This window comes from Boleophthalmus pectinirostris, unplaced genomic scaffold (assembly GCF_026225935.1).
Source record: "Boleophthalmus pectinirostris isolate CB_2022bp ecotype Guang Dong unplaced genomic scaffold, ASM2622593v1 HiC_scaffold_9, whole genome shotgun sequence".
Taxonomy (NCBI): Eukaryota; Metazoa; Chordata; class Actinopteri; order Gobiiformes; family Gobiidae; genus Boleophthalmus; species Boleophthalmus pectinirostris.
In genome coordinates, this window is record NW_026571541.1 from 24,582,467 (window position 1) to 24,605,806 (window position 23,340).

At 40.8% G+C, this 23,340-nt stretch overlaps 2 protein-coding genes across 12 annotated transcripts; one reads left to right on the forward strand and one right to left on the reverse strand.

Annotated features, from left to right (window-relative positions):
• Positions 1–9,550: 9,550 nt before the first annotated feature.
• Positions 9,551–14,534, forward strand: slc8a2b (solute carrier family 8 member 2b). Of its 10 annotated transcripts, none has more exons than XM_055147686.1 (15): positions 9,551–9,637; positions 10,196–10,333; positions 10,402–10,629; positions 10,708–10,926; positions 10,960–11,091; positions 11,275–11,400; positions 11,881–12,076; positions 12,251–12,381; positions 12,534–12,907; positions 12,994–13,097; positions 13,171–13,188; positions 13,311–13,435; positions 13,617–13,716; positions 13,806–14,081; positions 14,158–14,534. In XM_055147686.1, the coding sequence occupies exons 1-15, from the start codon at positions 9,566–9,568 to the stop codon at positions 14,532–14,534; spliced, it is 2,616 nt and encodes an 871-aa protein (XP_055003661.1). In that variant the 5' UTR covers positions 9,551–9,565. The 10 variants fall into 10 exon arrangements, with proteins under 10 accessions (XP_055003661.1, XP_055003667.1, XP_055003663.1 ...); XM_055147692.1 differs by having other exon boundaries at positions 11,071–11,091; XM_055147688.1 differs by lacking the exon at positions 13,171–13,188 and having other exon boundaries at positions 10,708–10,923; positions 10,988–10,992; positions 11,040–11,091; positions 12,994–13,108; positions 13,319–13,435.
• A 3,117-nt stretch (positions 14,535–17,651) lies between these two features.
• Positions 17,652–23,236, reverse strand: LOC110174455 (transient receptor potential cation channel subfamily V member 1-like). Of its 2 annotated transcripts, XM_020940558.2 has the most exons (15): positions 22,747–23,236; positions 22,376–22,506; positions 21,820–21,969; positions 21,451–21,588; positions 20,840–21,144; positions 20,595–20,771; positions 20,339–20,494; positions 20,173–20,268; positions 19,963–20,033; positions 19,730–19,895; positions 19,589–19,655; positions 19,112–19,440; positions 18,897–19,024; positions 18,619–18,716; positions 17,652–18,541 (listed from the first exon to the last, which is right to left on the reverse strand). In XM_020940558.2, exons 1-15 carry the CDS (start codon positions 22,866–22,868, stop codon positions 18,453–18,455), a joined length of 2,223 nt encoding a protein of 740 aa, XP_020796217.2. In that variant the 5' UTR covers positions 22,869–23,236; the 3' UTR covers positions 17,652–18,452. The 2 variants fall into 2 exon arrangements, with proteins under 2 accessions (XP_020796217.2, XP_055003658.1); XM_055147683.1 differs by lacking the exon at positions 22,747–23,236 and having other exon boundaries at positions 21,451–21,592; positions 21,820–22,628.
• Positions 23,237–23,340: the final 104 nt, after the last annotated feature.

Here is a 23,340-nt window from a genome sequence, read left to right on the forward strand (position 1 = left end):
GTAAGTATTAGTTTGACCTTGCTTAGGCCCTGTGCCGCGCTTGTCCGAATGGTTTACTGGATGTCTATTAGCCTTGCCCAGAGGAGAAATTAAATGGACTTAAATTGCTGATAGAGCGAGGCGTGTGTCTGTGCCAGGCTCTGAATTATGTCCCCAAAAGTGCTGTTAGCGCAACAGGAGAAATGTGCTAGTCTGCAGTCTGGAACGTTTGCTATTCTCAATATGAATGTGAAATGGAGCATCTCTCCTCCACACACCAAAACATGTACCATATATATCTTTCTGCTCGAGTATGGACAAAATCATTATTTGGGTCAGAATTTGATTAATATGGTGACATTAAAAGGGCCTATATTGCACAAAATGGATTCTGGTGAGATTGTAGCCATGTCAGAATGATGCGTTGTGTTTTGTTTTTATTCTGTCTAGATCTCCAAAGCTAAAAATGCTCTGTTCCAGTTTGTGATGTGGTAGTACCTACGTTTTATCTTACCTAGTGCAGTAAAGATTGGCAATTCCAAGGCTGAAATCATCTGCTGTAAATGATTCTGTGAGGAGTATGGAGTTTTAAAACAGTGTAGCTTTTCCTGTATTAACACATGACATCACAAGGTGGAACAGAGTGTTTTCTATTTATGAGAATTCAGAACACTTGTAATATAGGCCCTTTAATGAGGAACATTGGACTTGTTAAAGGCTTCTTCTGTCAAGTTATTGTAAAGTGGCTTTGCTCCAGGTTATAAAGTGCAGAAATGCCATTTAAAGCAGAATTTAGAGGGTTTCTTTTTTTATTGGAGGGTTTGCCTTCTGCTTGCTTCCATGGAGATGTTACTGCTTTACCTAGAATGTTCCACAGTATGGTTTTAAACTTTATCTCTGTAAAAATATGTGGATGACACCACCAGGCCAACTTACAGGTTAGTTATGTGTAAAATGCTAGTCTGATTCATTAGTCGGTTTCACTTTGTGGAAACCGTTTGACCTCATAGCATTAGGGATCGTTCACTTGACAGTGGGTGGGTACTTTTTAACAAATCGCTGCTATTTGGTCATGATGTTTGTAATGCGCTGCTGATGGGGCTAACTGGTAACTTGAGCTTTTCCCAAATCCTGTAGGAAGAAGGGCAATAACGTCTTTCCCTTTGATAAAATTCACCAAACATTTTCGTTGTTCCGGCTTTAAATCTTCTATCGTATTGCTCTTCGCTGATTGGCTGGTGCCCAGACTTGCACTTCCGGGGTTCTTGCAAACCATCTAGTGTATTCCGATTCTTGACCTAGTCGCTGGAGAGAAATTAAATTGAGTGGAGGCACTAGATGGTGCCAGCCTGGCAAGTAAAATGCCTCTACATCAAGATATTTTTGAGAAATAAAAAAAAACATGTATTGAATAAACACAAGATCTGTTTAAATTTTATTTAAAAACAACATCTCTACATACAACATAGTGCCACTTTATTTTTACTTATTTATTTTTTTTGCATTGTCTTTTAAATAATTGGGGCAATAATTGTAGATTTAAACTGTATTAATTTCGCAGCTTTGCAAAAAAAAACCTGATCATTTATTTTTTTTTATTAAATGTGTACATATATGAATACTGTGTATATGACGGCTTATGTCTTCATCAGATGATAATCCGATGCTGGAGCCACACATAGATAGTTGTCACCTGCTGCTCTGCCCACACAGAGCAGGCACGGCGCACCAGCTGTCCCCTGGCTCTGAATACTTACACTGCACTGTTTTCACTGCTCCTCGTGGAATGTTCAGTTCAGTGTTATTATAAACCAATATTTAGATTTTTAGATGTTAATTTGACCAAGCGCTCACACCAAAGCACTCTGACACTATAGAGAGATAAATGTGTTTGCCAGTAATGACCGAGCTGCTTATCGACTTGTTCCATGGCTCCTTTGTTTACGCTGACTCTTTTGGCTAATGCATCAGTTTTAGGTTTGCCAAACAAAAGGCCTGATACAACAGAATCACAGATCTGTCTCATTATGCTGGGTCACGACACTCCCCAGTGGTTTGAAGGTGGGGGGGCTCTGACACCTGTCTAAAGGAAGACTTCATTCTGTTGGCTGTATAGGCCGTATGGTTCAGCAGTATGACATTACACCTATGTATCTTGTATTTATTCAATTACTGGTGTTTTTACTTTATTATTATTGTTGTATTTAATCAGGAAAGTCCCTCAGTGATTTAGAATATCTTTTTCAGGAGAATTCAGGCTCCAGGGAGTCTACTGTACATGTTTAGGAAATAACAGCCTCTTGGCTAATGAACTCTGGCAGATTGTTGGTCAATATGTCTGTGTAATAAATAAATAGATAAATAAATAAATAAATAAAATCTACAAAGACTTGAGGAGAACATATAACCTTCACATAGAAAGGCTCTGCACTGCCCCATAGTTCAACCTAGGACCTTCTTATTGTAAGTGTAAAAGTGTAATGCCATACTGTGGGGTATTCTAGGTACATTGCCACATCTCCATTTTAGATTATATTCAACTTTATTGTCATTACACATGATTTAGCATCTAATTAGAAATACAAGGAGCAGTAAGTGCGACATATACAGAATGTGCAGTATATACAATATAGACAATATACTAGTGTAACAATAACCAAAATAGCTGAAATATTGTGGTATTGTATCGTCAGTGTTCTCACAATAATATCGTGGACAGTCACAATATATCAAATTATAAGTCTTTATGCTTAAATTAAGAGTTATGGTGCAGTAATAGCTAAAAAAGACACAGGGAACTACATAGACCATGATCCTTTGCTCCATTTCAGTGTAGACTACAAGAAGAAACAGCAGTTCTAAGCACTTTTAATTCTTAGTTCTTTGGATTTTGGTCTTGTCAAGGCATTTTAAGAGGAAAAAGTAGCACATGTACAGTTGTGTTAGCCTCCACAAAAAATTGCAATAAATATTGTACCGTGAGGTATTTATACTGTGAAAATATCACATCGTGAGACTTCGACATTGTTACACCCCTACAATATATGGTATATTAGTGTAGATTGTATTGAATATTTACAAATAAATATGGCAGTATGAACATGAGGGGATTAGATATAATATACATGGGGGAGATATGGTGGAGATATCTCTGCAGTGAGCCTAGGGTGGACCCTCTACTAGAAAAGTGACATATAGTGCACCTTTAACATTACTATGAGCTGTGAGCCAGTTTTATCTCCCACTATATACACTTATTCCACTTTGATCATTTGATAGTACAAAAGTGCTTAGCTCAGAGTCTGATTCGAGATTCCAGGCCTGAGCAGTGTGATGTCAGATGGCAGTGGGCTGGTGTTAAGATCACATGCTCAGAAACACCACTTGCCTGTTTGTGTGTGGCAGCGTGCTCTGCCTGATGTCTCCTTTGTAATGAAGATGAGTACGTTACATAAGACCATCTGACATGCTTTTTAATGCTTTCACACAAACAGTCTCTTTCTCATATGGCATCTGTGGAAGAAATATCTAATGGCTTTGGGACTAGCGAGATTTTAAATATATGTCTGCATATACATTATTACATTTTCAGTTTTTGAAGAAAAACAGTGAGAAAGCCTAAATTTGATTTGCAGCTTTGAAAGTTTACAGTTTAGATTTGATTCCGGGGCCCTATATCTTAAAATTGTGGGGATGGATATTCAAAGCAGACATTCTGTCACAGACAATGGTTTATATCTCTATTACAATTTTGATAATAACATAGTAAATATTGTACAAAATATATATATATATAATAAATATTGCTTTTTTTACAGTAGGGTAATCCATCTGATTGTTTTTTGTTTTAGACACTAGATGCATTGCACTTTTAAAGGGCCCATATTACTCTGTTTTCTAATCTATGTTATAATGTTTCTTCATTAAATACATACTGGGATTGAGCTGTGTTTCATTAACATGTTTAACCCACAAGTCCTGCATATTTAGGCTGTGCTTCAAACAGAAAATACTCTTTACCACCTTGTGATGTCATGTGGTAATACAGGAAGTGTGCCATCATGTTTTTTCTCATTATACCTTCATTGGAATTATTTGGACAATTTCAGCCCTGGAATTGCCAATCTCTACAGAACTAAAAGTAAAAGGTAGCTGTTAACTCAAAAACTACCTCCATATGACATCACAAGGTGGAAGAGAGCATTTTGAGCTTTGGAGATGTAGGCAAACTAAGCATAAGAATTACTCAAACATGTGTGAAAGAAACAACATGCAACTTCAGGAATGTTTTTGATGAGGTAACAGTGTTATTACATGGCTTAAAGCTCACAATTTAGTGAGTATATTTTACAGGATATTGGACCTTTAAGGAAGGAATGTGATATGAACAAATTCTGCTGTGAAAACTGTAGAAATTTTGTATGAAAATGTGTATTTGCTACTTTATGCAGTGATATTTATGTCCCAGTGTAAGGAAATCACATTTCGAGAAACACCTTCCAGAATTACTGTCCTATGTAAATGGATGGATTCAGTGAAGTAATAAACACGTGAAGCTGTAGGTTAGACATTTTTTGTTGTTTCCAAAGGTGAAAGTATGATCTGAGTATAATCTAAAAATGAAAACCAAAAGAAAAAAAATCATTGCCTGTCAATAACAATACCTCACTGGCCTATTACTGGTCCTTATCAAATTCTGAAAAGCATCCTATAGGTAATTCTCACTTCTCTGCTCACCCCCCACATCTGCACTTCAAATCCTGCTTATTTCGCAGAAGAGCGCCCCTCACTGTGCACCGAGAGCTTAATTACTCCTTCACTCTCCGGGCTTGACGCTCAAATCAATACTGCGCTAGCCAAGGAGAACTGCTTTGATCCTGTCTCTCCTCTCTCATATACTCTTCTCTACAATTAACAAGTAACATCCAGAGTCTGACGTTGATCTACTGCTGCTTTTAATAAAATTCTATCTCTCCACGGGTTGTGAACTGCCGATTCAACTAGTTACTTGGGGTTTATTTTGGTGTATAATAATGTTTATGTATGTATTGGTTCTGTTTGTATAGGTAGTTACATGTGAAGGTGAAACGTGTGTGTGCTTAGTGTTTTAGCTTCAGCATTTTAGAGTTTTTGCTATAATGTTAACAAAATCATCCAGTCATTGCCAATGGTGATATAAAAACATACATGTATACTGAAATAATATAAATACTGCTTAACCCAGAGGTCTCCAAACTGTAGCTCGGGAGCTACCAGTAGCTCTCCAGCCCCTTCAGAGTAGTTCACCAAAACATTTTTGAATTCTCTGTACTCTATGAATAAGTGAAATTTGATGAATTACCGCTATAAATGTATAATTTTCATGCCTAACTTTATGCTCTGATAAATGGATAATGGTTTTATAGTCATCTAACTGTTCCACATCTAAGGCTTGCTGAGGCTCCTATATATTCTCAATTTTTTTGTGACTGCTAAAATAGGTAGCTCTCTGACATTACCATTTTGTAAAAGTAGCTCACTGGAGGAAAAAGGCTGGACACTCCTGGCCTAACCCTACTTGACATTACCCTTATACCTCGCAAGTCAGACAGTACTTTGCGTATCGGACTTGTTTATTTCACGGACATAAGTTATACCTCCCTCACCTGTCAATCACACCCGTCTGAAAACAGGGTAGTTCATCAGTGACCAGACTCACGTTCACGTAAAGTATTGGCAGCCCCAAGAGAACCCTTATCCTGACTTCATTAAGAGAAGTGGCTTTATCGTTGGGTATAATGTGTAGTGAGGCCATGCTGTGCCGAAACGTGTTGTTATGTATTTTATGTCAACAGCCATCCTCTAACAAAGGATTATTAATGCCTTGAACACAACATTTTGACACACCAAAAGACAAAGCAGTTTTCCTCTCCAAAGAACCAGCTTATCTCCAATTGAGCACCTGTTTTTGAAAATTTCTATGGACCCACGCAGCACTTTATATAATTTTCATTCTTGACTGGCTTCATTAAATTTGAATATAATACAATCTTGGACTGTAGGGGTACAAATTCATCTTTGGCTCACTGCATAAAACCTTAACAACGATAACATAAAACATAGCAGTGGGTCTATAGTCAGACATAGCAGCTCATTATAAAACACATATCCATTTCTATGGCCATTACATTTTAATCCCTTCTTTCACAGAAGAAACAACTATTGTAAAATTTACTTTTTATGAGCTTTAAAGGGCCCATATTTCACTATTTTCTGATCTATGTTATAAGTTGTTTCCTCATCAAAAACATACCTGGAGTTGTGTTTTGTTCAGAATCCAATTTAATCATGTAAAGACTTTTAAATGAAAATCTATTGCTTGTAACAGCCACAGTGGAAAATCAGGTCAGCAGTTTTGAACAGAAAGTCAGTGAACCAGTTTCTATTCTTAAGATGCTGTGGATCAATATTGTGGTTTATCATGAAAAGTAATTATTTAAAATAACCATAGAAACACATTTTTAAAAACAGACATTACAAAAAATTTTAAGTGCATGTGACAGGTTTTCATGTTTTTCTGTTTATTTGGTTTGGTGAGATAGTGTTTGTGGTAAATATTTATTGTAATATTACATCTGTTAAGTGGCAGGATGTGGAAAGAAAAGTTGAGGAAGAAAAAAATAAAAATACAAAAATGCAGTATTTGTCATCATCTTTGTTAAATTCCATCCAAAATTCAGGGATAATTCATGTGCAAGAAACATATTTTTCAAAATGTTTTAATCATCATCGAACAAAATAAAAGTTTTTTTTTTTTTCTTTTAGTAAAATATAATCATTATGTTTTAGTGAAATGAGTAGTCTAATCTGTGATACAAACTTAAAGGTTTCCCTTGAAGTGTACTGGTATATGAGGTTAGACCACACTTTCCATTAAAACGTAGTTAACATGATTATAAAGTTGTTGTTTTTTTCAGACCTGACAGTTTAGACTGCTCACTAGCAGTCTTCCTCAGAGTGCTCACATGATGTTGCAAATTCTTGGTCTGAAAAAAGAATCCAGTTAAATAAATGATCAAAAGACCAAATTAACCTCTTTGGATTATGATTATAAATGGCCCATATTACACTATTTTCTAATCTATGTTATAACAAAACTCAACGCCAGGTATATTTTTGATGAGGTAACAACATTATAACAAGGCTAAAAGCTCACAAGAGTAACTTTTGTGTAATTTAAGACCATTAAATGATGTAAAACTCTGATACATATTTATCACAGGTACTACCACCAAACAGAGTAATAATTCGAAAAACATGAAAACCTGTCATATGCACTTTAAGATATTGAGCCTGGACAAAATGTACCCGTTACAACCACACTGTACATATGTAAACTCTCCACTCTCTTGACATCATGAATCCATCTTCCACATGATGTACATCTACCAAGCACCTGGCTGCACAGCTGAGCCCCCTCACATGGAACTGTGTCCAACGCAGCAACTAAAGTTGCTTAGCAGCATCTTGTTGTTGCCAAAGTGCTGTTTTGTGCAGAGGCTCCCAGGGGCCAAGTGGGGGACATGAAGAACAGCACACACCTTTGCCAGGCGCTTTAGGAGCTTTACATCGCCACTATGATATGTACTAATACTGCACAAATGTTGGAATAACTAGGCTTGTTTGATGCATGTCTGAGTTGTAGATATGATTTAGACCGGATATTAGCTTGATTACAAGGTTGTAGAGTTGTCAAACATGTCAATACCTAAATGCTACAAAAAAAGAAAAAAAAAAAAAAAAAAAAAAATATATATAATATATATATATATATATATATATATATATATATATATATATATATATATATATATATATATATACATAAAACTCATTTGAATAAGCATCAATACTATGGTTAGGCAGTTAATACAATTTTATCAAGACTGAGAATGCTATGAGAATCTAATCGTCAATTATCAGTTTGGATCTTTTTAGTGGAGAGGTCATGTACATGTCAATCATGTGGTTTGTATTGATGATGTTGATGAGGAAATCAATACTGAAAGATTTTGATTTAAACATGACCCAACTCTGTCCCTTTGCAGGTACGAGATAGATCAAATCAAATATATATTGAAAACAAAAAAAAAACATTGGAGAAAATTGGTATGAAAATTGGATGAATATCTAATCAAATGGACATCACATGAATCTCTCATTTGGGTTGCCAGTTTCAATGCTGAAATCCAGCCTCTCAGATCTGAATCCTCACTACCTAAACCCCAGCCTGCAGTGAACCATTAGCCAGTGCAAGTGCAGCCTCTGCAGCTCTGTGAGTAAATTATGGGGGAATGGCATGTCCATATTCTGATAATGAGAGAACCTTGTCCTTTATCTGCAGGTTAAGGCACTGGTAAGCCTTAATTGATTGTAATACCTTTTTAAGAGGGCAGACTACACACAGCTCTACAGAAACTGTTTTTGTTTGTTTGTTTGTTTTGTTTTGAATTACATTCTATTATCTGAAACATGTTGTATTTGTCATTATCATTGTGATATCAAATTCAGTATTAAATATCAAACCTTTAACTTAGTATCAAAACCAAGTTTGAAATTGTAATATTGTGACCACACGAGAAGCCTACAAGATGTGTCTGTGTGTTTGCTGATGTGACTGTGAACACCCGCTCAGTGAATAAGTGTAATGAGATTTAAATATGTCCAGGAGGTGTGCAGGCGTGTGTATGTGCAGGCGTGCGTGTGCTATAGAGTAGCCATGTTCACTGTGATGAAGTGTACAAACAGCAGATGGCTGGGTGGATGTGGCGGAAGTGCTGAGGCTTATGGGCAGCAGGATGCCAAGAGTGCAGGTGGAGACAAGAAAAGAGCAGTAATTGGTTTGAGTTACAAAAAGTGACCAAAAACTATTATTGAACCTGGGATATGACAATATCATATTTTAATATGATTATAGTGAGAACCATTACAATTTCACAACAGTTATTCACAATTCATACACCTCCATCACCAAACAACAGTGAAACTCTAATTTGCTTTCATATTTGTGACCAGCTTTATTTCATCAAATTGAATGAAAAAAGTTGGGTAAAAAACATCTTTTATTTTTGGAAACTTATATTTGTTTGTAAAATTACTCATTATGCTTCAAAAATATATGTGATTGTTCACATAAATTAAAGTGTTGTAGCCCAGCCATCAGTAGAAAATTGCTACAAAAATAACTTAACAAATTTCTTCCATTTTGCAGGTGAGCTAACAGTGCAGCCCCATGAGGTCAGCTCCAGTCCTGTGTCACAGAAGCTTCAGCATGCCTGTGCCCAGTCTCCTGGCCCTGGCCCTGGTGCTGCTGGTTCCAGCCTGTCAGGCCGAGTCCCAGCGCAATGACCCAGTGGTGGGCAGTGCCCTGCCCTCCACCCTGCCCCCCTACACCGCCATCCCCTCAAGTAACAGCAGCCTGCCCTGGAAGGACAAGTGTGACGAGGAGACCGTGTGCAAACCCGGCATCCTCCTTCCTGTGTGGGAGCCTGACAACCCTGGGCTGGGCCAGCAGGTGGCCCGCGCCGTGGTCTACTTTGTGTCGCTCATGTACATGTTCATGGGAGTGTCCATCATCGCAGACCGCTTCATGGCGTCCATCGAGGTCATCACATCACAGGTCTGTGAGCAGCTCAGTCTGAAGTCATACAAATCTGGGCGGTCTCATGTTACACTGCATCACATGGTCTCCTGCTGACACTCGCACTCATGAGTCAGTGGTTAGGATCTGTGTATGTTAATATGAAGTCAGGGAGCTAGCTTTCTTTAGAATCTAGGCCACAATTTGATTTCCTCAAATGATTAGTACCATAGCCTTTCTGTAAGAGACTATTAAATCTGCTTAGAAATTACAATTGGTTAAACCACTAAGAGCTTTACTAGGGAACACCAGTAAATAGTAATATTAGAGTGTGTTGACTTGAAGGATTTTTAAAATATTTTGTTTTAAGCAAGAACTGCAGCAAAAAGCTTCAAAACAGAAAATAACACACTTTAATCAGACATCCAAATCAGCAGGATCTGATAATGATCTGACTATGGTCGAGTTTTGGCATATCCACATATACAAAGTGTGAGTGGTTTAAGGATAAAGGTATTATCTGAAAAAACAATGAAACTTGACTTTATGGAGGGCATCCTTATATGGACATATACAAGTAAACCATATGTCTCTCAGGAGAAGGAAGTGACCATAACACTGCCTAATGGAGAGACGTCTATAGCAACGGTTCGAATCTGGAACGAGACAGTATCCAACCTTACGCTGATGGCTCTGGGCTCCAGCGCTCCTGAGATCCTTCTGTCTGTCATAGAGGTAGGTCCAGTGAGAGTCTGCCTGTAGCCTGCCTTGGCACTCACCTGTATGTATGTCACCCCCTGCAGGTGTGTGGGCACAAGTTTGAGGCTGGAGAGCTGGGACCAGGCACTATCGTTGGCAGCGCTGCCTTTAACATGTTTGTCATCATCGGCATCTGTGTGTGGACCATTCCCAATGGACAGTCACGCAAAATCAAACACCTGCGTGTGTTCTTCATCACGGCCTTCTGGAGTATCTTTGCCTACATCTGGCTCTACCTCATCCTGTCGGTCATTTCACCCGGCGTGGTGGAGGTGGGTGTAGGGTTCAGATGATTAGATGATGTTATGATGGATTGCACACATGACTATGCACTATGTGCTGTGTTCCAGGTTTGGGAGGCCCTGGTCACACTGCTCTTTTTCCCTGTATGTGTGCTGCTGGCCTGGATTGCAGACCGCCGCCTCCTTTTCTACAAATACATGGGCAAGCGTTACCGTGCCGACAAACGTCGTGGCATTGTGGTCGAGACAGAGGGGGATCTGACTCCCAATAAAGCCACGATGGAGATGGTTGTTGATGGCAAGTTCCCACCACGAGGGGGCGCTGTTGTCCCAGGTGAAAACTACAGGGGAAACACTCAGGATGACACAACTCTGGACAACTCTACAGGCACAGCAGGAGCCTCTGCCACCGGAGGGTGCCATCTGCCCACCTCCAACAGCACAATGGTCAACATGGAAAGCAGCCGTGAGCTGGATGAGAGCCGCAAGGAGGTGAGGCTCTTTCACGCTCACTGATGCTCACTGACGCTCACTGACGCTCACTGACGCTCACTGACGCTCACTGACGCTCACTGACGCTCACTGACGCTCACTGACGCTCACTGACGCTCACTGACTCATGTATCTTTAGTGGTTCTAATGTAAACCCACCTGCTCTGACCCTCCTGTGCCCAGGTGATCCGCATCTTGAGGGAGCTGAAGCAGAAGTATCCTGACAAAGAGCTGGACCAGCTGGTGGAACTGGCCAACTACTACGCCCTGCTGCACCAGCAGAAGAGCAGGGCCTTCTACCGCATCCAGGTGAGACCACTCTCCAACACGTCCATGCACACTTCTGACCAGAGGAGTCCAAAGCTTGTAAAACTATAAAGGACTGAATAATGGATGATGACTCAAAATGCATTAACTGGAACTGCTTTGTTGGTAATGTAGAGGAGTAAGCAATAATGCATTGTTCCACTGTTTAACAGGCTCAGATAATAATAGCAAGTAAAGTAAGTCAGGTGTACTGTAATTAAATTGTGTTGTGCATGTTTGTCATGTTACATTTTACGTATATCTTATAGAATATGTATCTGAAAACATGTCAGGAATGCAAGTAATTATAACAATAAACAAATTTAAGGTTATGCTTTAAAATGTCATTGTCATTTAATTTAATTTCAAATGGAGGGCTTATACAACTTATACATCTGTTGAACTTTGGCCAAGTTTATTTGGGGGTTGGGTAATTTTCCCATATAGAGTAAATCTTACAGCTTACACTGATGATATGTTAAGGCCACACGGATGATGATTGGAGCGGGGAACGTGCTAAAGAAGCATGCTGCAGACCACGCCCGTCGTGCAGTGGTCACAGAGGAAGAGACCCAGGAGGAGGATGACCTGGAAATCTGCAGCCACATCTCCTTTGAAAGCCCCCACAGCCAGTGTATGGAGAACTGCGGAGTGCTAACCCTCACTGTTGTCTGCCACGGTATGCTGAGGCTGCTAGCCTGCCCATCACATGTCCAACAGAGCAAATAGAAATAGAAGGGATAAAGTTGTGGATGAGGAAATGTTCTAGACGATTCCTTAAGAAGTGAATTATGAAGGACACAATATAAGCAGATAAATGTGACTATATAAGTGTACTCGATCTGTCTTGTAGGTGGTCTAGGAGAGAACACCTTCTATGTGGACTACAGGACTGAGGATGGCTCTGCAAATGCAGGCTCAGATTATGATTATAGTGAAGGAACTCTGGTTTTCAAACCTGGAGACACACATAAAGAGATCAAGGTGAGTGAGAGTTTCCAAGTACCTGGCCCTTGAGCATTCTCTGTTCTATTTTAGAAGGGTGTTGTTTAGTCAGTGAAGCTGAAATAGAACTGACTATAGCTGTAATTAGCACAGTGCACTAGAGCAGGTCTGATGTTATGTTCCCCCTGTAGGTTGGCATCATTGATGATGATATCTTTGAGGAGGATGAGCACTTCTTTGTGCGTCTGTTGAATCTGCGTGTGGGAGACGCAGAGGGCATGTTTGAGAGTGACGAGGTTGGTGCTGCACCTAAAGCCCGCCTGGTGGAGCCTCTGGTTGCCACAGTGACCATCCTGGACGACGACCATGCTGGAATCTTCACTTTCAGCGACAGCACATGCCGTGTGAGTGAGAGCGTGGGCACTATGGAGGTGACTGTGAACCGTAACTCTGGGGCTCGAGGCACAGTCATCCTCCCGTACCACACCGAGGCGGGCACTGCCAAACCTGGTGAGGACTACGAGGATGCCCGGGGCGAGCTGGAATTTACCAATGACCAGACCACGTAAGTCTGCTCACACAGAGGCTTTCATTTGGTCTCAATCTGCTATTGCCTCTGGCTTATTGTCTTGTTGTTTTGAATGTGTTCAGTCAGACGATTCAGGTGCGGATCATTGACGATGAGGAGTATGAGAAGAAGGAGAGCTTCTACATTGTCCTAGAGGAGCCACGCTGGCTGAAGAGAGGCATCTCAGGTACTTCTAATGTTCATCACATGCTTTGCTTCTTTGTGAGGACTACATCTAATTATTATTTTTTTCCCTACAGCCTTGCTCCTCAACCAAGGTAAGACATTTTTCAAACTTAACATTATATAATACACAAGTTATAGCTGCTAAACATTTTTTAGTAAACACATGAATATTGTAGACATGGGTGTAATCCGATATGTGTGTGTGTCCTCCCAGAGGGGCAGGAAGGCCAGTTGAGTGCAGAGGAGGAGGAAGCTCGCAGGATTGCTGAGATGGGGAAGCCCATTCTGGGAGAACACAGTCGCCTAGAGGTGGTCATCGAGGAGTCCTACGAGTTTAAGGTGCTCCGTCCTTCCAGTTTCTTTCTATAGCATCTGTCACCCCCGGTTACTGTGGAACTAGAGAAGTCTCACTCACATTTACATAAAAATGAAGGCGCCCATGTTTATGCAAATGTGCATTCTGCAACTGTACCACCATCGATGCAGATTTTGCAATAAGATGTTATGTTGTAATCTCCAGAGCACAGTGGACAAACTGATAAAGAAGACCAACCTGGCTCTGGTGATTGGTACACACTCTTGGAGAGAGCAATTTGTGGAGGCTGTGACTGTCAGTGCAGGTAAGAGCAGCTCCGTGTGCAGTAATGGTGCAGGCTACAATGTGTGTATTATACAGTTGTAATACTATAGTTACACTGTGTGTTCACAGGTGATGGGGATGAGGACGAGGAAGGCCGAGAGGAGCGCCTCCCCTCCTGTTATGACTATGTCATGCACTTCCTCACTGTGTTCTGGAAGGTGCTGTTTGCCTGTGTTCCTCCTACAGAGTACTGGAATGGCTGGGCGTGCTTCTGCGTGTCCATCAGTGTCATTGGGCTCCTCACAGCCATCATTGGAGACCTGGCCTCTCACTTTGGCTGCACTGTGGGCCTGCGAGACACAGTCACAGCTGTGGTCTTTGTGGCTCTGGGAACATCTATTCCAGGTGAGAACTTCACATGACACATACAGGATGCATACATGATACGTACAGCTGTAATAAAGCCCTGTCTCCTCCACAGACACTTTTGCCAGTAAAGTAGCAGCCATGCAAGACCAGCACGCTGATGCCTCTGTGGGCAATGTGACCGGCAGCAATGCAGTCAATGTATTCCTGGGGATTGGAGTGGCCTGGTCTGTGGCAGCTGTATATTGGAAGATCAAAGGGAAGCCCTTCAATGTGGACCCAGGCTCTTTGGCCTTCTCGGTCACCCTCTTCACCATCTTTGCGTTTATCTGCATGGCTGTGCTGTTGTTCCGCCGCCGGCCCTCTATCGGGGGGGAGTTGGGTGGGCCCAAAGTGCCCCGCCTTCTCACTACTCTGCTTTTCCTGGGCCTTTGGTTCCTCTACATCCTGTTCTCCAGCCTGGAGGCCTACTGCCACATCGATGGCTTTTAAGCACAGACACCTCTGGGGGGATGCCACCAGGCTGCACACATGGCTTAGTACCTGCAGTAATTTTTCACTGCGTGGCTTTGAAATGGACTGTAAATAAGCATGAAGTTCTCCTACATAAACTGATAGCAGCAGCTGTGTGTGGTGAGCAGAACTGACAACATGAGTGATAATGTTTACATTCACTAAAGACCAATAACACAAGGCTGCATCATCAGGCAGTGAGATTGAAAACAAAAGACATGTCTGAATATTGTAGCAACTGTCACTGCAGCTTTATGGACTTTGTTAGCCAGACCAGTTTCAACTGCTCTCTTCTGTAGTCCTGCTCATGCAAATCACATATGGTCTGGTCTTTCTCAAGTTAAGCATGGAGAAGAAACCAGGTCCAGAGTGGGACAAAGGGGCCCCTAAGTATAAGCAATGTAAATAAATAACACAAAAAGGAAATTATATTGAAAACTAATATTTTGAGAAAACACTGCCACTCCCCTTCTGATATAATTAGTGTTTTACTCCCCCATTCAATAGAACGCTGAAATATTGATGATGGCAAACAGGGCCTATGACAGTCTTTCCCATGACTGCAGGAGGAGAGCAGTCAGTCGTCTGAGTCTAGGAGCATTCTTAAGAGAGAGTGTGAGTGAACCACAAGAGGAAGGACCAACGTGTTTATGAGCCATATGCCTGGTCTCCAGGGTCCCAGTGATGATGTCACTCAGTTAGCTGTATGTCAATGATCCCTTGCATGTATGTAGCTGTTTCTCTCACTATATCATGGCTGCTACTGTGTGTCCTTAATGTGAAGTGTATAGTGGGAGCTCAGAAGGACCAAAGGACATGATCCTCTTTACAGAAGTGACAGTGTTAGTAAAACCTAGGCGTCTACACCCTTATCAGGAGGAATGTTTTGCACCGCTCTTATTTGACTAAATACTGCTGCCACACGTACTTTAGTTCACATCACAGAAACAATTGTTTATTCTTGTACTCACAATGGCCTTCATTCATCAAACATGTGCGTGACTAGTGCAGCCATTTGTCTGTGTTCTGAGCTCAGCCTAGTCACAATAGCAGAAGTCAGACTTGACACAGAGTAGGTCCCCTCTCTCACAGCTTTATCTTATTCTTGCAGATAGTCTTTTTACACTTCTCTGCACTCATTCGAAGCTGCTACAGACTTGCCAAGAACACACTCCATGGTTGTACTCCTCTGATCACATAAAACAGGTATTATGTTCATCCGAGCACTGTTCTCACTGATAAGACTGGTGTGAGATGGAGTAGTGCTTAGCACTGCTGCAGTCTCAGGATCAGGTATTTTGGTCCTGGGCCATGTGGAGTCTTAGTGTTTAGTGTTTTTCCAACTGGAAACAAGATCATGGGACTGTGTCTTCGATCAAAAGTAATGGAACAAAAGTACCCAGCATTTAGCCTGCATGTGTACGTCAACATCTATGATGACAAATGAAGACTATGGAGAAGAGTCTGTACTCCATGTAACCCGTGTGCGCATGTTTGATCACTGAAGGCCATTACAAGTGATTGAAACGAACATGTTTCAGAAATAGTATTCCATTTTTACTGCAACAAGAGTGTGGTATAAGTGTCCACTGCAACAGGTACATGTACACACGTGTGTGTACTGCTCACTCTCTCCATCTGAAGGCAAACTACTGTTCTGTGAAGCTCAGTTCAAATATGTCTGTTCTGATTCAGTGCTTACTGTAGTGTAGTTTTTCCAAAGATGAAAACAGGAGAGCCAATCACAAAGAAGCTCTCTCAGGCACATAACTGACTGCCTCAAATAGATGGACTTATTGGCTCTTAAATCTGTGTAAGGGCTTCAGAATGGATCACTCATGCTAAATGTACAATTCAATTAGGAAACCCTTTAACATTTTGTAAGATTTTGGAAAATGATATCTTGGACAAATGTACCTGATTTTGATACCAACTTTCCTTTTGTATTTTATTTTTGTAAAATGAGCCTGCCACAGCTTTGAAGCACTGTAGTAAAGTATATACGGCCATATTATTTAGATTTTCAATCACTACTATGGGTCAATTGTGCAATATTACAATACTGAACATTGTTTAACACTGAAGTCGCTGTTAAGCTTCAGTGTTGGTTCTTCTCCAGGTTAGAGTCAGAAGCATGTTTACAGTCAGTCTGTTTACTTGGAGGTTTGATATTATAATGCCTTTATTAATGCCTCTATATGGGTGTGTTTACACTTGCACACACACAGTAATTCTGTTGTAACAAAAGAGTTATATGAACAACATTAAATGATTTGCACTTCTTACATCCATTCAGATATGATTTGTTTTCTGTAATTCTTGTTTTTTATCTGCATTATTTCATGTTTTGTCTGTCTAATTACATTAACTTATAAATGATAAATCAAATTTTAAATACATTTTTACTTCGTACTCAAGTAGTAATTTCTATAAACACCTTTTTACTCTTACATGAGTAATTGTTTTTTACTTCTACTTAAGCATTTAAACTTTTTGACTACACTCTACTATATACTCTACCCACCTCTGCACACATTTCAAATTAAGATAAAACCTGGAAGTAGCCCAGAACTAGAACAGACCTAAATCAGAACTAAATCAGGTCTACACCAGGAGTAAACTGGATCCAAACCAGGACTAAAGTGTAGACACACCCTTGGAGAGTGAGATTTAAACTGCACAACTGCATTTATTGAAATACTTGCTTATAACATATTTTGGTCACTCCCTTTCTCTCTATACTCTATACTGTAAGCACTGGAAAGATTGTGGGTTTCTTAGGATGTCCGTGACTGACTGTTCTTAAATGTGTCTCGTTAGCTGTGCCCCTGTGTTCCTTTGCATGTCCAAACCGTATGTAGCCCTCAGCATGGTCTTGTACTGTTCTGGCTGCAGTACCTGAGCTCAAAGTGGTAAGCTATATACAAAAGCACCGCGGACAGCCAGGGCGAAATCCAGAAGTTGAGTTTATGTGCGATTTCTGTCAGTGTCTCTGTCCCTAACTGTGAACATCAATCTATGCCTGACCTGAATATTAGAAAAACAATTATTGAGTTTTGTATGTGTGAACTACAAGTATACTAATTTGTGTGATGGACAGATTTATTTAAGACTGTAAAATACAATCAACATGAAAAAATATGATAATTTTTGTTATAAAATATATTGGAAAAAAAAAAAAGTTTCAAAACATTTCAAAAACATGGCATGGGTTTAATGTATCTGAAACAAATGAAACTGAACTTACTACAATACAGTTCATTCTTTTTAAGAGTTGGAGTCTTTCTTTGCACTACACCATAGTTAAATTATCTTTATACATATTTCATCATACAAGTCACAGCAATTTTTTTAGAACTTAATATGCATTGTGAATATATATTCACTTTAACACACGGGAGCCTCTCCCCTTAAAGGAACCTTGTACAGTTTTACTGCATTCTTACTTTTTGAAGTAGACTACAAAAAAGAGAGTTCCTAGTGCATTAACCTTCATATAGGAGACACATTAAAGTTTTTTGTTTGTTTGTTTTTTTAAATTATTATATGGAAGGGCCGTGTCTCATGTGAAGGCTCTCAACCCCCAAACAATAGCACTGATAAATGATTGGATCATGTAGTGGAGATTCAGGTGATTCCAATTTCAGCATTGAAACTAGGAACTTAAATGAGAGACATATGTGAGGCTCATTCTGCTTTTGGACTGGAAAATCATCTTGAGAATCCAGGACTATTGGCTCTGCTGCAGAGAACAACCAGGACCTCCTATGGTCAACATTGCAATTCCACTACACAAGTCCTCTATGGAATATATACAGTATCGATCTGGGCTGAGCTGGGACAGGTAAGTACGGATAATAAGGGCAATAATCCTACTCACTTTGGTTAGTGTGGTTGCTAAATGGTTGGCAAATTGTAGCCTTGTGGACGGTTATTTCGGCGCAAAAATCGTTCTTTGAAAGGATTAAAGTTCCACCGGGGTCCTCCTGAGAGAGAAAAACATGTACAGTGATTAGGGGCACCATTAGTTTAATAAACAAAAAAACAGGTCAGGCTGAGCAACCTTTGGACTGGGGCTCAGAGATCATGTGGCTCCCAGGCTCCTCCTGCTGAAACACATAGAGATCTGAACGCCACTTTGTCCAGTTGACCTCCTCCACTCTGAAAAAGAGAGCAGTTAGCAAGTATGCCAGGGCATAGACCACAGACAGTCACAGTGCAGTGTGTTTCACATAAATATCTAGGTGTTCAACGTTAAAAATTGTTGAGCTTGTTGATTCTTAGTAAAGACTGTGACAGAAGTTTGTGCAGTGAAAGTTCAGAGAAGTGAAAGTGTTGTACCGTAACAGTCTTTGGCTCCTCTCCTTGTTTTTGTTGTGTTTGATGATGATTTTGGACTGTCCTGAGTGAAGTCTCTCCTTCAGCCACTGTGGCAGAGAACTCTCCAAGTCCAAAATGGTGAGGGATCTCTGCATGTTTAGATGAAGACAAACAGATGCTTAAATCTTTGGACAATAACTAATAACAAGAACTGTCTCTATGTGAGAAAGGTGCACCTGCAGGTTCCAGATGTTCTCACTCTCACTAGAGATCCTCTCCACAGTGTTGCCCATTATGGCTATGAGCATGTTCAGCAGCAGGATGTAGGTGAGTACGATGTAGAGGATGAGCAGGATGTAGAAGACCTCTTTGTACTGGACATGGTCTGTGAACTCCAGGTCTCCCATTCCAATAGTGAACTTAAACAGCTCCAGAATGGTGAAGCTGAAGTCATTGTATGAGGGTTTTTCACAAAGAATCATCTCTGGGCTGACTCCTCTGCCGAGGGTCTTGGAACGGCTTGTGTCTTCATCAGGATAATCGTCTTCAATTAGAGAAACTATAGCTGTGAAGAAGGCATTTAGATTTGGTTAAAACTTGGAAACAAAAATTACAATATACACTACAATGAATACAAATCTTTCATGTCATCTGTGGGGTACAAGGAAGTGACATTTAAATAACTTATTGACTGAGGTATGCTATAATCTCACCAGCTGAGAAGCCAAAGAGGAAGACGGCGTAAACACATAGGAAGTGCAGGAGGTCTCTGAGGATCATCTACAAAGACAAAGAGCATTCAGATTCATGTCAAGAGAAAAACATGATATTGTTCTTGTGTACATGTTTCTCACCCTTTGCATCATTACACTGTAAATGCCCAGTTGTTTGATTCCTCTGGCATAATACAGAGTGTTCACCCAGGCCAAAGCCAGGGAGATGACCTGCAGCCCCACATACTCCCTGAGTCCACTCACATACAGAGGAACACAGAGCAGGAGCAGAGTGCCCTGGAGGAAACTGAGAGGAGCACAGCCCATAACACCATTAGTCACTAAACAGGGGACAACATGACAACAGCACTTACAAGAGAATGTCACAGAAGCCATCTGTGTAGAGACTGCTGAACTTCGGTGGGTTTTTCCTGAAGATCACTACCTGTGGGATCACAAAAATATGCTTAGAAAACCCACAGCACAAATACAACAACCCCTAAATACAAAATACAAATACAACCCCTAAAATTACTACAGACAAATATGGTATTTTTTGTGTGTGTTTAACACATTTTACTCACTGCTTTATAAAAGAACCAGAGTCCTCCCAGCACACTGATGACCTGTCCAGTGCTGCGCAGGTAGTCATCAGGAACATCCTCAATGGGGAACGGGGGCTGTGGGCCCACACACAATGATCTGAACTCAAACCTCTTCACCAAAAGTCAGAACATTCTCATGTCTTACCTTTCCCTCCTTCCTGTTGATGGCCACAGCGGTGAAGATGCTCAGGTAAACCATGTAAACCAGGAAGTTAAAAAGAAACAGTTTGGAAGCAAAGCCCTCCCACTTGTCCTCCAGAAGACTGCGCAGAGGCTCCAGCTGCAGCATCTCTGTGCGGTTCTAGGACCAGAACAAAACACATTTACTTTTGTAGTAGAGTAGTGTTCACACACAACTGTTCACACAAGTGTACATGTAATAATAAAATACTGTGTCTCACCGGGATTTGGCTGCCAAATACAACTATCTCCAGCACCGAGTTGTCTTCATCTGTGTCAATGGAGCTGGTGTCATACAGAGACGAGTGTACTGGCCCATACACCCATTCAGTAAACTTCCTGGACAGAGGACGGGACTCTTTGTCCATAAACTCCCGATGTAGCATGTGCTTCAGCAGCTGCCAATCACAGAGCACACATTAGACCAGAGTCAGAGACAGTGCCCCTCTCTGCCCCTCATACATACCCCTATGCGGCCCAGCTTGGCAGCTAACTTGAGAGGTGTGAGTCCCTGGTTGTTCTTGATGTCCTCCAGGCAAACGGGGCTGTCCTTGTGCAGTGTGTGGTGCTCGGTCAGAATCTTGTCATACATGTATGCGATCATTTGTGTGTTCTCAGGGCTGTTGTCTGCGATCACCACCAGGGCGTGTAGAACACTGTTGCCCTCAGAGTCTTTGTCCATCACCTCGGCTCGTCTGTGAGGGTTGTCCAGGAGATAAGACACCATCTCAGGCTGGTTGGTGCAGGCTGCCAGCGACAGAGGCAGCTCCCCTGGAACACATGTTTCAAGTTGTTTTAGTTCATACTAATTCACTAATTCACATACTTTTGTCTTGTATTCACACTCACTTTGGTTATTTTTAAAGACAGTAAGTTAGGAGATGGAATTCAATTGTTTTGGCTGCAAAGTAACAACAGCTCATAGTGTATGTGTCATGTGATCTAACTGGTGACAGTTCTGAAGAAGACTCGCAGCTACCAGTCCAATATGTGAACAAGGTAATTACTTCTCATAAACATATTGTCTTGAAATGTTTTAGTTTAGGATCTGAGCTTCAGTAAAATTTAGGAACTCACCAAAATAAAATCCAGATTCGTCATTCTGCTGAAAGAACTTCCCATTGGCTTTGGCTTGTACATCGGCTCCTCTTTGGACCAACAGCTTCACGTGATCTAGACTCCTCCTTTCGATGGCCACATGCAGAGCAGTCTGCCCTGTCTCACAAGCCACATCAGAAAGTCAGGGACACTGAAGTTATGAAATACAAAAGGACTTTTTCACTGCAGCATAGGGACCTAGAGCTCGGTAGTATGTTCACATTATCAATCTGGAGAGGTGAACTCACAAATATCACGAGGATTCTACTTACTATAAAAAAGCAAATTTGCTTGTGCTCAGGATTTTACACATTACAAATAATCATTTTAATTATATGTTTCACTTACCGTGATAGTAATTATCAGTGTAGGATGCATTGATAAATTTTTTTAGATCTCCTGTTTTCTCTGCTATGTCCAGGAGCACTTCAATTGTTTCATTTTTATCATTCTTTAAGTTCAACAAGGCCTTCAGCAGTGCTGTTTTCCCATTGGACTCTGGAAGGGACAAAAATACATGACATGATTTTATTTGATCAAAAAAGCTCAGTATAATTATTTGGACATAGGCTTCAGATCAACAGTCAGATCAGAGAAATATCAGACTGCATAGAGTAGATGGAGAGCTTCAGATGGCTAGCCAGGCTGGATACAGCCATGTGGTAACGTGAATCAATTGTGCAACTTAGCTTATTGCCTTCAGAACATGTCTGACATAAAAATCAATATGAAATAGCCAAATAATTCATGTAATCCAAAGATGTTTCACTGGTTTCCATATTGAGAATAACCTTGGACTTGAGTAGAATGAAGCAGTGAGTGATAAAAGCACTTGTTGGTAATCAGAGGTGATGGAGTGAGGGTGGAGAGAGCATATAGGACATTGTGTACACTGTGTACTGGCCTGTAAACTCCGGGCTTGTCAGACGCTTGTTGGTGGCTGTGAGAAAGTCCAATAGACCTCGGAGTTGAGAAGCATCCCCGCGACTAGCTGCACCAAACACCAGCTCTCTGCTGAACAGGGCTGCCTCTCCACTGCAAGTACACAGTCTGATGACTGCACTGTCATAAATATCATGTGTCTGCGGACAAAAACTATGTGGATAAAATTACGAGACCAAGCCCTATTGTTGGGTTGACAGCTACAGTAAGTTGTTAAGATACATATAATTTGTTAACTTTGTTTTATTGCCATAATCAAAGTTTGTAGGTCAAATGTGTAAAGAACACAGAGCTCCACAAACAGCCTGAGTCCCAGATGAGGTCATCACTCACCTGCTCACAGAGACGATGGTGTCCATAGGCACAGGGGGGTCGGGGGGGTTGGTACCCAGCAGCCAGTCCAGGCTGTGTCTGTGCTCCTGCTCCGTGACCTCCAAGCACTGCTGACCCTCCATAATCTCTCACAGAAATGCTTTTTCAGGGTTGCATGTTTCATGTGTTTAGGCAACACCTCCTCAGGTGTAGTGTTACAAAGGCCGGTTGTCGTGGTGATGCTCCACCCCTCCCCTCACCTGTTGTTTACATACTGCTTTCCTTCACTGGCATATTTACCAAACTAACTTACACATGCAAAATAACTATGAAAAACAGGATAAACTATATTTTTTGCATGGATAGAGCTCTTAGGATGGAAGGGACTTGCACGATCTTTGAGGAAAGAATTGTTTGGGTATAAGCCAGGCTTTATCCTTATTTTTTAAATTAATTGAATGTATGTAAAGAAAGCCAATATACTTGATATTTAATATGGAACTGGTCTCAATTACAGTTAAAATATCATACTTGTGGTAAAAAGTACATGGATAATTGATTTGATTCTGTTAAAGAAAGTCCAAGTTAGGAAAAGAGGAAGGTGGAAATGAGACG

Bases quoted from the DNA above. Each gene is read 5' to 3' on its own strand.
- slc8a2b (XM_055147685.1), top strand. From the start codon at position 9,566: ATGTACATGTTCATGGGAGTGTCCATCATCGCAGACCGCTTCATGGCG. The intron at 10,334-10,401 runs GTAGGTCCAGTG...CACCCCCTGCAG, and splicing joins TCCTTCTGTCTGTCATAGAG to GTGTGTGGGCACAAGTTTGA. The intron at 11,092-11,274 runs GTGAGGCTCTTT...TCCTGTGCCCAG, and splicing joins TGGATGAGAGCCGCAAGGAG to GTGATCCGCATCTTGAGGGA.
- LOC110174455 (XM_020940558.2), bottom strand. From the start codon at position 22,868: ATGGAGGGTCAGCAGTGCTTGGAGGTCACGGAGCAGGAGCACAGACAC. The intron at 21,145-21,450 runs GTGAGTTCCTAA...CATGTGTTCCAG, and splicing joins CGAATCTGGATTTTATTTTG to GGGAGCTGCCTCTGTCGCTG. The intron at 19,656-19,729 runs GTGAGAAACATG...TTGTCTTTGTAG, and splicing joins ACAGTGTAATGATGCAAAGG to ATGATCCTCAGAGACCTCCT.